At 54.5% G+C, this 13,646-nt stretch overlaps 1 protein-coding gene across 1 annotated transcript in view; it reads right to left on the bottom strand.

The window, feature by feature from the left end:
• Positions 1–13,410, bottom strand: part of GSG1L (GSG1 like) — a 254,066-nt gene extending 240,656 nt beyond the window's left edge. Inside the window, exon 1 of the mRNA XM_052636124.1 lies at positions 13,068–13,410. Within this exon, the coding sequence (XP_052492084.1) occupies positions 13,068–13,410 (343 nt within the window). The remainder of the gene's footprint in view (positions 1–13,067) is intronic.
• Between the last annotated feature and the right edge of the window lie 236 nt (positions 13,411–13,646).

Genomic DNA, 13,646 nt, shown 5'->3' with positions numbered 1-13,646 from the left:
GGTTTGTAACTGCACATCCCTCTGTCTGTCTCCACGTCCCTACCTCGCTCCCCTCTCCTGCCCTCGTCCCCTCTGTATGTGTCTTTCTCTCTCTCTGTCTCTGTCACTCTCTTTCATTACCTCCCTTCCTGGCTCCTCTGTCTGATCGCAGCCTTGCCCTGGGTCCCTCTCATATTTGGAGTGTGTCTGCCGTCTCTGACCACCTCCCTGGGAGGCTGGGATGCAGGACAAGGCCCCTCCCCACCACTGCCCCTCCCCCAGGCTCCAGATCTGCTTCCGGAAGCTGGAATATGGAACATGGAACATGGACATTCCCTGGCTGGTGTCCACCAGCAGCAAGGGGGCAGCCCCTGGGAGAGGACCCTGCAGCCCAGTATCCAGAAGCGATGAGGAGGCAGCCTCTGCATGGGCAGTTTGGGGCCGGGCCACCCTTCACACCTCATTGAGTCACCACCCAGCTGGAATCCAGTGACAGAGGTCAGCGCTGCCATCTTCAATTTTTGTCAGCGATTCTGGCCTCCCCATTGGAATATATTTAAACCACCAGGACTCATTAGAAAAGACCCTGATACTGGGAAAGATTGAAGGCGGGAGGAGACGGGGACGACAGAGGATGAGATGGTTGGATGGCATCACCAACTCAATGGACATGAGTTTGAGTAGGCTCCGGGAGTTGGTGATAGACAGGGAAGCCTGGAGTGCTGCAGTCCATGGGGTCACAAAGAGTCGGACAAGACTGAGCAACTGAACTGAACTGACTCACAGGAAGGAGCTGAACCAGGAGCTCGGGATAATCACCCCACTTGCCAGGTGGGGAAACTGAGACCCACATTTCCTCTGAAAACTCAGGAGAGGAAAACTTCCCACTCACTCTGCTCTAAACTACTGTCTCTAGCAGTGGCCCCACCCCGTGTGGGATCACATCTTTCTTCCTTGGGATTCTGTGCGTCTGCCCAGGCCTCCACTCTGAGGATGCTCAGGGTCTCCCCTTGCTCCTATCGCGACCTGGGGAATCCTGGAGCCCTGGGCTTCACCACCCTGGAACAGTCCTGGGGGGCTGTGGGGCGCTCCCCACCAGCCAAGAGGGCCTCTGCACTTGGGCTGATCCTGCCTGTCACTTTCTACCCCCCTTTAAAGACACACGCGTGCGCGCGCGCATACTGACCCTCCTGGCAGCCCTCAATTTTGCTTTCTGCATTTCCAAGGTAACATGTACATCCCATGGAAAGACCCTCATCCTGCAACATTGAGACCCTGGGTATCAGCTCTCCATCCAAAGGGATTCTGCCACTTCCTAAGGACCATGGCGTTCTGGCCCAGGGACACCATGGTCAGAAGTTGAACACAGTCTCTGGTCTGATCTGAGCTGCTCACTTTAGGATGAGAGGTGCAAGTGATAAATGTGCTTGGAAATTTGAAAAAAAAAAAAAAACGAAAAAATCATTTCAGCGAGCAGTACGTGCTGTGAGGAGATTGTGGGAGAACACAGCATCTAGGGCTGGGGGGTTGGGGAGGGTCTTCCGACGTGACAGCTTCATATTTAAAGGAAGGGAATCCGAATGAGGGACAAACGAGAGCAAACACGCAGATACACTGGATGTGGCAGGAAGTGCAGAGAGCATGGCACAGAACCAGAAGTGGAAGACCGTACCGGAAGCTAAGAGAGCAGGAGGCGGAGGTGGGCTGGCAGTGAGGGGCCTGGCCGGGGACTGCTGCCCCTTGTCAGATGCAGAATGAGAGGCCTGGGTGGGAACCCTGGGGCCCACACCTGCTGTCCTTCAGAAATCCCTGGGGAGCTGGTTAGACATGTGGATCCCTGGGACTTCCCTGGTGGAGCAGTGGCTAAGAATCTGCCGATGCAGGGGACATGGGTTCAATCCCTGGCCCAGGAAGATCCCACATGCTGAGGAGCAACTAAGCCCGTGTGCCACAACTACTGAGCCCAAGCTCTGGAACCCGTGCTCTGCCATAAGGGAAGCCACTGAAATGAGAAGCCCATGCACCACAAAGAAGAGTGGCCTCTGCTCAGTGCAACCAGAGAAAAACCTAGGGCAGCAATGAAGACCCAGTGCAGCCAATTAATTAATTAATTTAAAAAGAAATTCAGATCCCTGGGCCTTACCCCCCACCTATCCAGCAGAAGGTCCAAGGGCGAGGCCCTAGGGAATCTGTCTTTTAGCAAGTTCAGGTTAGACAGCATCACCGACTTAATAGACATGAATTTGAGCAAACTCTGAGAGATAGTGGAGGACAGAGGAGCCTGGCAGGCTACAGTCCATGGGGTTGCAAAGAGTCAGACACCACTTAGCCACTGAACACCACCAACAACAACTAGATGGCCCTGGGCACAGCCAGGTTTGGGAAACACCAGATGGATCAGAGGTCCTCAACTTGGGGTGGTCTCCAGCGTGGGTCTCCGGAAACTGCAAGCCAAATTGTGTGTTTAGGGAGACCCGGTTCTCTGGATGGAGGCTCCAGGTTTCCATCTCAGCATCACAGAGCCCAGAGGGCCACACGATCAAGAACCTCTGACTCGGGCACAGCTGCAGTGCCTTGGCTAAAAGGAATTGGGCCGGGGATGGAGGGCTCAGCCACAAACTCCTTCAGTTCCTAGATGTACCTTTGCTGTGTAAGTAGGGGGCATCTGTTGTCCTTATCTGCCCAGCATCTGTTTCTGGGTGGTTGTTGTTCAGTGACTCAGTCATGTTCAATTCTTTTGTGACCCCATAGACTGTAGCCTGCCAGGTTCCTCTGTCCAAGGGATTTCCCAGGCAAGAATACTGGAGTGGGTTGCCATTACCTTCTTCAGGGGATCTTCCTGACCCAGGGATCAAACCCGAGTCTCCTGTGTTGGCAGGTGGGTTCTTTACTTTTGAGCTACCTGGGAAGTCCCTCTTACTTGGACAAGTCCCAACTTTGAAGAACCACCTACAATACAGTGATTGTTTTAACTTTTTTATTGTGGAAATTTTCAAACATATACAAAAGTGAAAGGAGTAGTGTAATAAATCCCCATGAATCTATTGACTACCATCAAGAATTATCAACACCTGGCCAATGTCATCTCATCTATATCATTCTCTTGTCCTCTTTCCCTTTTTTTAAAACAGAAGGTCCTTGTTGGTTACTTATTTTAAACAGAGCAAGGTGTATATGTCAATCCAATGATTGTTTTAATGGCCCCAATTCTTCATTCTCTCCGGTATCCATAGAGGGCTTCCCTGGTGGCTCAGACGGTAAAGAATCCACCTCCCAATGCAGGAGACTCAGGTTCGATCTCTGGGTCAGGAAGATTCCCCCAAAGAAGGAAATGGCAACCCACTCCAGTATTCTTACCTGGAAAATCCCACGGACAGAGAAGCCTGGAGGGCTACAATCCATAGGGTCACAAAGAGTCAGACACGACTTAACAACTAAATAATAGCAACAACTTATATCCATGCCCTTGGCCATTATAACTCTGTGGTGCCCGCAACAGTGACTCCAGGCTCAGCTGCGTGATTTGCTTTGACCAATGAGATGTCAGCAAAGCAAACAGCCAGTGACCAGCATACCTGTGAGCCACCTAATATTTAGGCCCAAACTAACGTGGACCCGCAGACGATCAAGCTGAGCTTACAGCTGTCTGCCCCTGAGGTTCTGCTGTTACACAGCATCACTGTGGCAAGTGCTGACTGGCACAGCCCTCTTCCACTCTCAGGCCTCATGCTGGAGAGGAACCTGTCCTCATCTCCTGGGGTCAATCAATACCATCTACCCCTCTAGCCACGCCCGTCAGTTCAAGGACACGGAGACACAGTCCCAAGCTGATCCAATGAGAACCGGCTCTGGGACTTTTGTTTGGAACCTTGGAGAGGATGATCTCTTTTGCCCCTGAAGTTACTGAAGGGACAGAAGGTTAAGCCCAAAGTTTGGGGGGATGTCCACAGCGGGAGAGTGGACTTGAGAATGAAGCTAACCCAGAGGAAGGCAGAGCCAAGGGCTGGAAAGAGAAATTCCCAATTACACTGTGATCCAGCCTTGCCACAACCTGGACTTTTCTTAGGAGACTTTCTATCAAGAACAACCATAAATTCCTGTTTGTTTGTTTGTTTTTCTTAAGCCCATTTCAGGTGATTTTGTCTCTCATGTGGTGAGTCCTGGAGTCCTGCCTAATGGGTCACCTCCTTTAGGGATGTCCATCCAAGCCCCCACCCATCCCCCTGGCTTGAAGCTCTGCTTGCTCTCCTCTCTTCACAGGATGGGCTTGTGTAGATCCTACACCCCCCACTCCCAGACAGAGCAAACGGGATCAGCCATCAAGGCTGCCACAGGCACCACGCCGTCCAATCAGATTCTTTCTCAAGACTGAACCGATAGCCATGGAAACAAGGAGCTGGGACTCCAATCACATGAGCAGCAGAGCTCTGGCCTAGAAGTTGCAAACTGGTGGGACAGAGTCTGCTCGCCCCTCATAAGTGTTAGGCCCAGTCCTGCAGAGCACACTTCTTATTAGCTGAATTCATTGCCAAATTTCAACCATTACTTGGAGGGCTGATAAAATGGACAACTTTTGGTCCCACGGGGTCCCCCTTTCTCCAATAATAATGGGCACTGGAGCTGAACAGTAGCTGCCCCTTTAGGCAGGCAGCCGTTCCCAGTTCCCCACTGGCCCCTCCATTCCCCAAACTCTCTTTGGTTTCCAGTCTGGCCTCAGTAGGATTTTAGTCAGTGACTCTGGACCTGCAGGAAGATTATCAGCTCTGGCCTCCAGGAGCGCAGATAGTCCTGGCTCTGACTTCCAAGGCCTTTGCCTGGATTTTGTAGGCAGCAGCATCCTCCTTAAAAAAAAGAAAGAAAGAAAGAAAGAAAGAAACCCTATCCTTAAGTGGGTTTGAGTCTGCTCCTGTCAGTTCGGACCACTGATGGCCCCACAGGAAACACAGAGGCCTGAGGTCACAATATCCCCACAAGGTTCCAAGTCTGGCCCCAGGATTTAAACAGGATGACTGCATGAACCCCCTTAGCCCCTTATAGCACCCCCACTGAATACCTCTTCTCAGAAGCAGAACAGGGAAGGGAAGAGAGAAGAAAGGACATCTGACAAGTCCAAGGCAACAGCAGGCACAGAACCGGGGGCCTCCTGCTGCACACAAGAGTCCTGAGAAGGTCCTAAAACCCCACATGCATTCCACACATATTCACCGAATCCTCACTCAAAGCCAGTATTATGTAAAACGCACCAAGTCTTGCCCCCATGAAGACAGCATCCGAGCAACGGAGAGACATAATAAAGATAAATGGAAACAGAAATAGAGTCACAGAGGTAGAAAACAAACTTGATTATCAAGGAGGGGAAGGGGGAGAGATAAATTTAGAGGTTGGGATGGACATATGCATGTGTGCGTGCTAAGTTGCTTCAGTCATGTCCAACTCTGTGTGACCCCGTGGACTGTAGCCCGCCAGGCTCCTCTGTCCATGGGATTCTCCAGGCAAGAATACTGGAGTGGGTTGCCATTTCCTTCTCCAGGGGATCTTCCCGACCCAGGGGTTGAACTCCTGTCTCTTATCTCTTACATCTCCTGCAGTGGCAGGCAGGTTCTTTACCACTAGCGCCACCTGGGTAGCCCTGGATGGACATATACACACTACTATATATAAAATAGATAACTAACAAGGACCCACTGTATAGCACGGGCAAGCCTACTCGATACTCTGTAATGGCCTATATGGGAAAAGAATCTTAAAAAGAGGGGAGATATGTACATGTGTAACTGATTCACTTTGCCATACACCTGAAACTAACACAACAGTGTAAATCAACTATACTCCAATGAAATTTTTTGAAAGGAAGGAAGGACGGAGATAAATGAGTGATAGGTAGTGGGTAAGACAATAATTAGAGTGATGCGGGAATAAATGGGGGAGGTGTTTGGAGGTCGTGAGGTCACTGATATAGACCACATGGTCTGGGAAGGTGGTCTGGGACCATGTCCACTGAGAAGAGGACATCTGAGCAGAGCCCTGCCTGAGAAGAGAGGGACCCTGGCAGGTACCTGGAAAAGAGTTCCACATTAAAGGAGCAGCAAGTGCCAAGGCCCTGAGGCAGGAGGGCCTTGGCCTGTTGGAGGACCAGCAAGGAGGCTGGTGTGGCCAGGGCAGAGCAATTTTGGGGAGAGATGGTCAGAGAGGCACGAGGGGCAAATTTCAAAGGGCCCACAGGGCTTGGAGGATGCCTGGCTGTAACCAAGTGAGACAGGATGCACGGGAGGGCCCTGTGCAGAGGAGGGACTCGGATTTAACAGGATTCCTCTGGCTGCCAGATGGAGAACAGACAGGGGGTGGGGACCAAGGGCAGGAGCCCAGGGAGGGGTGACTGCCCTAGTCCAGGGGAGGGATGCCAGGGCAGAGCTGGTCAGGACATGGTCAGGTGGGGGCTGGAGTCTAAATGAAGAGCAGGCAGGATTTGCCCATGGATGAGATGTGGGATGTGAGAACGCGAGGCACCAAGGAGGACCCCAAGGCTTGGGGCCTGGGTGGATGGGGGAGAGCGGATGGTGGGGGGTGGGGGGGATGGTGGACCACAGGAAGAGGCAACTGCCACCCCCACAGGAACCTGGGCCCAGTGCTGATGGACCTGCCAAGTTTTTGAGAAAAGCCATCAGTCTGGTTGTTTCTGTGAAGTGTCTCAATTTTCAAACACTGGCAACTTATTCAAAGATGCTGAAAACACTGCAGGGCCAAGAAAACAGATGGACAGGGTCTTCCCTGGTGGTCCAGTGGTTAAGGCTCCGCACTTCTACTGCAAGGGGCGAGAGTTCGATCCCCATGCCACGCAACCAAAAATACATAAATAAACCAAATATACCAATTTTTTAAAAAATGGACAGTTTGAAGGTGACCCAAGGGCCACACGTCCACAGCCTCTAACCCAAGGTCAGATGACCACAAGCTCTATTAGTGAGTGATTGCTGTATACCAGCCAAGCATCTGTGTTATCCACCTGAACTCCAAGGACACAATCGTGAGGCAGATATCATCATCATCTTGTCCCAGCCAAGGAAACTGAGGCCCAGAGAGGGCAAGCCCCTGCCAGAGGTCACACAGCATATGAGTGGTGGCTTAGGGGCTGGAGCCTGGACAGTGCAACCACAAGGCCTGTGGTCACAGGGTGCTCTGCCGCCTCCATCATGCAGACAAAAAACAAAATGAAACATTCGTTTTACACACAAGGAAAGACAAGGCCAGAGAGTGTGTGACTTGTTTAAAGTCCCTCTGCAAGCTGGCACTGGAGGCTGGACTCGAACCCGGGACTCAGGACAACTGGCACAGTGCTCTTCCCAACAAGGCCTCTGGGAGGCGCCGGGGGAGCCTGTATTAACTGGGGTGGGGGAGATGGGGCACAGCATGGCACAGCAGACAAGGGCCAGGCTCTGGGGCCTCCTGCATATCACAGCTCTGCCACCTGGAAACTGTGTGGCCTTGAACCAATCACTTTCCCTCTCTGTGCCTCAGTTTCCTCATTGGGCATAACCATGGTACCTACTTCACAGGGTTCTTATGGGAACCAAAGGAAGTAACACATGGGGGGCCCAAGCCACCCCCTTCAAAGTCCAGCTCTTCACCCATCAGCTGCTCCTGGCCTGTGTAATATTACACCGATGTATTCCCAAGCACTGGAAGCTCCAGGTTGGGGACATCACAGGCCTCCTTATACTTGTGAAAATAGAGCAGCATAATGTAAGGGGCAGACAGAGGTTTCTGCAGAAATGAAGGGGAAGAAAGAAGGCATGGGGTAGCAGGGGGCTTCTCCTTCCCAGCAAGGGTCCCACCCCACGCTCACTGGTGAGCATAATGAGGGGCAGGTGGAGCAGAAACCTCAGCAGAAGGGGAGGGGTCCCCGGCCAGCCCCCTGCTTCACTGCAGCATAAGAAGACACTTGGAGCCTGGCGGAGAACTGCACCCAGAAAACAACAGTTACAACAACCGAAATCCATCCCACAAAAGGTGATGGAACCCCACTACGTGCCAGCACTGGGGACCAGTGTGGAGAACCCAGATGAACTCAAGCCCCACCTGCACAGAGCCCATGGACCACACATGAAACAAACAAGGAACACTAAGCAAAGGTCGATGGTGGTGAGCGGCTAGAAATCAACAGGAAAAGTGTGGGGAGATCAATGTTGAATCAGGTGTGGGAGAGAGCTGATTTCAAGAAGCTTCGGGAAACAGGAGCTTCCCTGGTGCTCCAGTGGCTAAATCCATGCTCCCAAAGCAGAGCACCCAGGCTTGATTCCTGGTCAGGGAACTAGATCCCACATGCATGTGTTCTTAGTAACTCAGTTGTGTCTGACTCTTTGCAACCCCATGGACTGTAGCCTGCCAGGCTCCTCTGTCCATGGGCTTCTCCAGGCAAGAATACTGGAGTGGGCTGCCATGCCCTCCTCCAGGGGATCTTCCCGGCCCAGGGATCGAACCCGTGTCTCTTATGTCTCCTGCGTTGGCAGGCAGGCTGTTTACCACTAGCGCCACCTGGCAAGCCCAGATCCCACATGCCACAATTGAAAGATCCAACATGCTGCAACAGTGCAGCCAAATAAATAAATTTTTTTTTTAATTGCTGAAACAGTCTTTGTGGCCATCTGCTGGAAGAGCCTTCCAGGCAGAAGGGAGGACCAGTGCAAAGGCCCTGAGGCTACATTTGTCTGGTGTTGGGGGCCAGTGCAGCAGAAGTCAGGGACCAGTGTGGGAAGGAGAGGACCCAGAGAGCTGGGGGAGGCTGAGGGCCACCCTCATGCGGGGCCTCAAGCTTCGGGGACCATGTGGCTTTGACTCTAAGTGAGAAGGGGACTGTCAGAGGGGCCTGTGCAAAGGAGGGACAGGATCCGATGATTACTCAGTTGCAGAGTGGACAGGGACGGGCAGGAATGGGGGCAATCATGGAACAAGTGCAGAAGTCCACAGGAGAGACACACAGTACGGCTCAGACAAGGGGGCAGCACAGAAGTGACCAGGCATCCCACACCCAACAGGTGCCCAGCACATCCCTTCACTGTTTCACTGAATCCTTACTCCTTGAGCAGCTGCTAGTTGCTCTGATCCCCATAAACCCCATTCTACAGGCCAGTAAACTGAGGCCCTTGCCCAAACCACAGGGCTATAAAGAGGCATCGTGAGGCATCCATCCTTCTTGGACCTTGTCCACCCATGACAGTGGACAGAATGGGTCTAGAGTCAGGACACCAACCATCCTGCTTCTCCTTCCCCTGACTCAGCTCTCCCTTCTCGCCAGCCACCCCAGTCCCACTTCCCTCCAGACACCCTCACAAGCCCCCCTAGACCTGGCCACCCCATCAATCCTCCAGAGTCACCCTTCTCCTGAGGCTCAAACACACACTCCCCGAGCCGAAGTCAAACATTACCTGCGCTCCCGTCAGCGCAGCCTCCTTCCTGCCACCCCCTTCCGCCCACCGCCAGACCTTCCCTCATCACTCTTCCAGGCCTTTCTCTGCCGCCCCTCCCACCCCAAGGGCCACGTCTGCACCCATCCGCGCCTTCCGAGCATCTCAGCCAGAAGATAAATCCAATTTGGGGTAATTCTGTGTTGAGGCCATGCTTCCCTGTCTGCCTGTTGAAGGAGGCTGATGCTCCTTCTTAGAGGAAAGAGAAAAGCGTCCTTTGTACCGGGTCTGGGGAGATTGTGTCTGTTCAGGACAGGCTGCAGTTTTCTTTGTGAACCCTGTAGATTTTTTTTTTAGTGTGGGAAAAGGGGCTTATTAGATTTCCCTGTGGCTGCCCAGAGTGGGGAGAGGTTTTTACCCTAAGCACAGAAAGAAATTACCGAACAGACGTTTGAGAGGAAGGAACATTTAACAGCTGCCTCTCATGGAGAGGTTAGGATTTCGTGGTTGGTGTTTTCACTGGAGTGAACATAAAATCCAGAGAAAGGAAGAAAACCTTTGCTGTAGTTTCATTGTGGGAGGGAAGGAAGTTGGTTGGCCATGTTCTGCGTGGAGAGTAGGATTTTGTTCCTGGGGGGTGGGCGGGAGGGGTGTGTTAGGGTGTTTTTTTCCCCCTCTCTAAGTAGAAAGAAATTTTAAAATGGTCGCAGAACCCAGAAGGAAGGTTGTCATAGCAACAAAAGTTTGAGGCCAGGTACCTCCTGACACCCTTTCAGTACCACAGCGGTGGAGGGGTAGAATCTGGGCACCATAGGATCTGCTGGGAAAATCATCCAAGTTTGGCTCAGACTTCCCAAATTTCTCACCAACAGTGACAGGCTGATAACTATTTTCCAAGCTCCCAGGGAGGAAAATTGTGATTTTCTGGGAGGGGCGATTGCTAACCAACAGTGATTAAGAGGAAAGAGAAAAACTGTGGGTTTGTTTTATTTACCCAACAAACTAACCATTCACGTGTTTACTAAGAAAGGACTGCCGGTGAGGGTCTTATGCTGAGCCCTCTCTGAAACTGCCCCTTTCTCCGACCCCCAACTGCACGGTTCTCTTTGATCACTTCATCTGGATTCCTTTCTGCCCCAGGAAGACAACTCAGGCCCCCTCATCAGGTGTGAGGCCAGACAAGAACCTCTCTTAACTTCAAATTCCTCATCCGAAAAATGGGCACCATAGAAGTGCCTCCCTCGCAAGGGTGTTCAACAAGATTTCGCAGGTGAGATGTTTTCACAATGCCTGGTACACATCAAGGGCTCAGTAATTGTGAGCTAGTATTGTTTTCAATTTTTTTAATTAACATTCCTTAAAGCTTAAAGAATTTAAACATCCTGTGTGGGGCTATGCATATACATATTGCTGATTCACTTTGTTGTACAGCAGAAACTAACACACTGTAAAGCAACTATACTCCAATCAAGAAATCCCTAACATCTTGTGTCAAGCCCTGAATGAGCCGCATGGATGAGCTACAGGGAAATAACAGCAACAGTTCGGGGCGTGACCTTCAGGAAGAGGCCCGGAGGGACCTCCAACAATTGAGAGGCTAAGCTGGCCAGTGAAGACCCTGGCACTTCATGGAGCAGAGACGGGACCACGCCACCGCCAGGCACAGTGTTGGATCTGAGTGTGTACACAAAAGAAGGAGCAGGTGGTCTGAGAGTTTCCATGAGGAGAAACGTGGTGAGAGGCAGAGGTGAAGCGTGGGGAGGGACTTCTACCCCCAAAAGGGTGCAGATGCTTTCCAGGATAAGGCATTCCGGGGCCTCTGTGGGAGAGGACTAGGATGAGTGGAAAGCAGGGAATTTTAGCCAAGATGTCTTTTAAGGTTAATTTATTATTATTATTATTATTATTATTATTATTATTACATCCCAGAGTAAAATACTCATGTCCTGAGTGCACGCCAGAAGTAAGTCTGATGGGGTGAAACTGGTCAGGGCATGACCCTATTCAGATGGTCTTTGGCAAACAGCCAGCATCAAGCAAGCGGTGCCATAAAAGTTCAGTGGGCCACCCCAGAGGCGAGACAGAGCAGGCAGCACCCCAGGAAACCTCCAGCCCATGGTCCCGAGGCCTCAGGCAACATTTATCCTGCCAACAGGTACTGAAGACCTTCTCTGCACTAGACAAGACCCAGAGACTGGGCATGGCAATGAACAAGATGGCTAGGGCCCTGCCCTCATGGAGTGCCAGCCTATGGGACCGGGGACAAGAAGCTGGTGGCCGAAGGCATGCCCCCAGAAAACTTCAGGTTGTGCCACGTGTGATGGGGGAGATAAAAGTGGCGATGAGCTATCAATACAAAGATGGGAAGACTCTGCCTCCAAAGGGGGGGCAGGGAGGTCTTCTCTGCAGGGGACCCTGCCAGGAAGTCCCCCTGGAGCAGAGGAGGAGCCAGCCAGGGAAGACATGGAAAAGGGCATTCCCTGCAGGGACTGCAGCCTCCCTGGGTTTATTTCACACCTTCTTCCCTCTGTCCTTTCAACCAGTCAGGCCAAAGCCTAACTCAGGGCAAACTGGAGGTTTGTGGCCCACTCCTGTCTCCGTGTGACTGCACACATAGCCCACGTTGACATCTGAAAGCTAAGCGACAGATGGAGAGTTTTAACCTTGGGGAGAGAGGTCAATTCACTCAAGAGGGTCCCCTCACCTGAACTTGGAGCAACATCCTCTCCAGCGTCCGGGAGGTTCCGGGTGGGGTGGATCAGCGTCCCCAGCATGGGGCCCCGGGGGCCTGCCCTGGCCTCGCTGCCTGCCTCGGGGACCCTTATTCCAGCCCTGGCTGCCTCCTGCGGGTACAGGCAAGGGTGCGAGGCCAAGCGCGCAGTTGGATCTGTCTTCTGAAAAGTCACCCCCTTCCCCCACAAACCTCACCCTCCCCCCCGCCCCCCGCCTCAATTTTGATCGGATCCTCCCCGGGCTGTCCAGCTTTCCCGCCTGCCTTCTCTGCCTCCCGCCTCATCTTCTCCCCGGGCGGGGGGCCTGACGCGAAGCGCTCCTTGCCCCTTGCAGGGAACCAACCGGACTGCCCCCACTGCTCACTCCCCAAACCCGGGCTGGGAGCCGATGAGCGCGGGTTGGAAATGGGGTGCGGGGAAGAATGGCCCCCTGGGCTCCGGGCTCTGTGGATCTGCGGGGGGAGGGGGCAGCTGATAGCAACAGTCCCTGCAGCAACACCCCCACCACCCCGGGAGGGACGGGGGCAGCCAGAGCCCCGCGAAGGGAAAGCGGGGAAGGGGCGAGCGTGAAGATGAGTTCTGGCGCGGAAAGGAACGCGCGCCCCGCCGACCGGCAGCCGGGGCTGGTGGCCGGGAGACGCGCCTCCCCAAGGCGCGGCGACGTCCCCCGCCCCCCACTAAAGGCGCCTGGCGCTCGGAAGGGGCAGGAGCTCCTCTTGAACCCTGAAACGGTGGAGAGTCCCGAAAGCACAGCATCTTACAGACACCACCACCACACCATCCGGCAACCTGCCCACCGCGCTCCCCGCGCCCGAACGCTGGGCCGGCCGAGCCTGCGGAGCGCGGGGCACGGCGTCCTAGCGGCGGCGCGGGGCCCCCAGCCCCGGCGCGAGGAGGGAGCGCGCAGCCCTGGGGGAGCCGGGAGCCGAGCCCCGGGGCGCCGCCGCTCACTCACCGAGCCCGCCGAGCTCCTCCTCGCACGAGTACCAGATGCCGGTGTGGAAATTCCTGAAGAGGAAGCGGTCGTCTCCCGTCTCCCAGCTGTAGAGCGCGCCGCCAGGGGGGCCGTTCCCGGCGGCGGGGGCGGCGGGGGCGGCGGGGGCGGCGGTGCCGTTGGCCGTGGCGTTGGCGCCCGAGTTGGGGCAGTTGGCGCTCCCGCCCTGGCCGCAGCCCGGCTTGGGCACCCGCTGCGTGCCCTGGCACCAGTGCGTGGTGAGGAAGGCGGTGGTGGCGAAGAGCAGCGCCAGCAGGTTCAGGGCCACGGCCAGGAGCGCTCGGCCGCGGCGGCTCGTCTTCATGCCGCCCGCGCCGCCGGGACCGCGCCGCCGGGGAGCTCCGCGCGCGAAGTTGGCAGCCGGCGCCCCGCGTCAGCGGCCGCTGCCCGCCGCGCCCCGGGGCTCGGGCGCCTGCGATGGGCGGCGGCGGACGCGGCGCGGGCCCATGACCCGCCCCCCTACCCCGGGGGTGGGGGCGCGGCGCGCGGGGGGCGCGCGGGGAAACGCGGGGGGCGGGCGGCGGAGCGGCTCCGGCGCGC

Source organism: Budorcas taxicolor, chromosome 2 (assembly GCF_023091745.1).
Source record: "Budorcas taxicolor isolate Tak-1 chromosome 2, Takin1.1, whole genome shotgun sequence".
Taxonomy (NCBI): Eukaryota; Metazoa; Chordata; class Mammalia; order Artiodactyla; family Bovidae; genus Budorcas; species Budorcas taxicolor.
The sequence above is the reverse complement of the archived record's forward strand: the minus strand, read 5'-3'. Positions and strand labels throughout refer to the sequence as shown.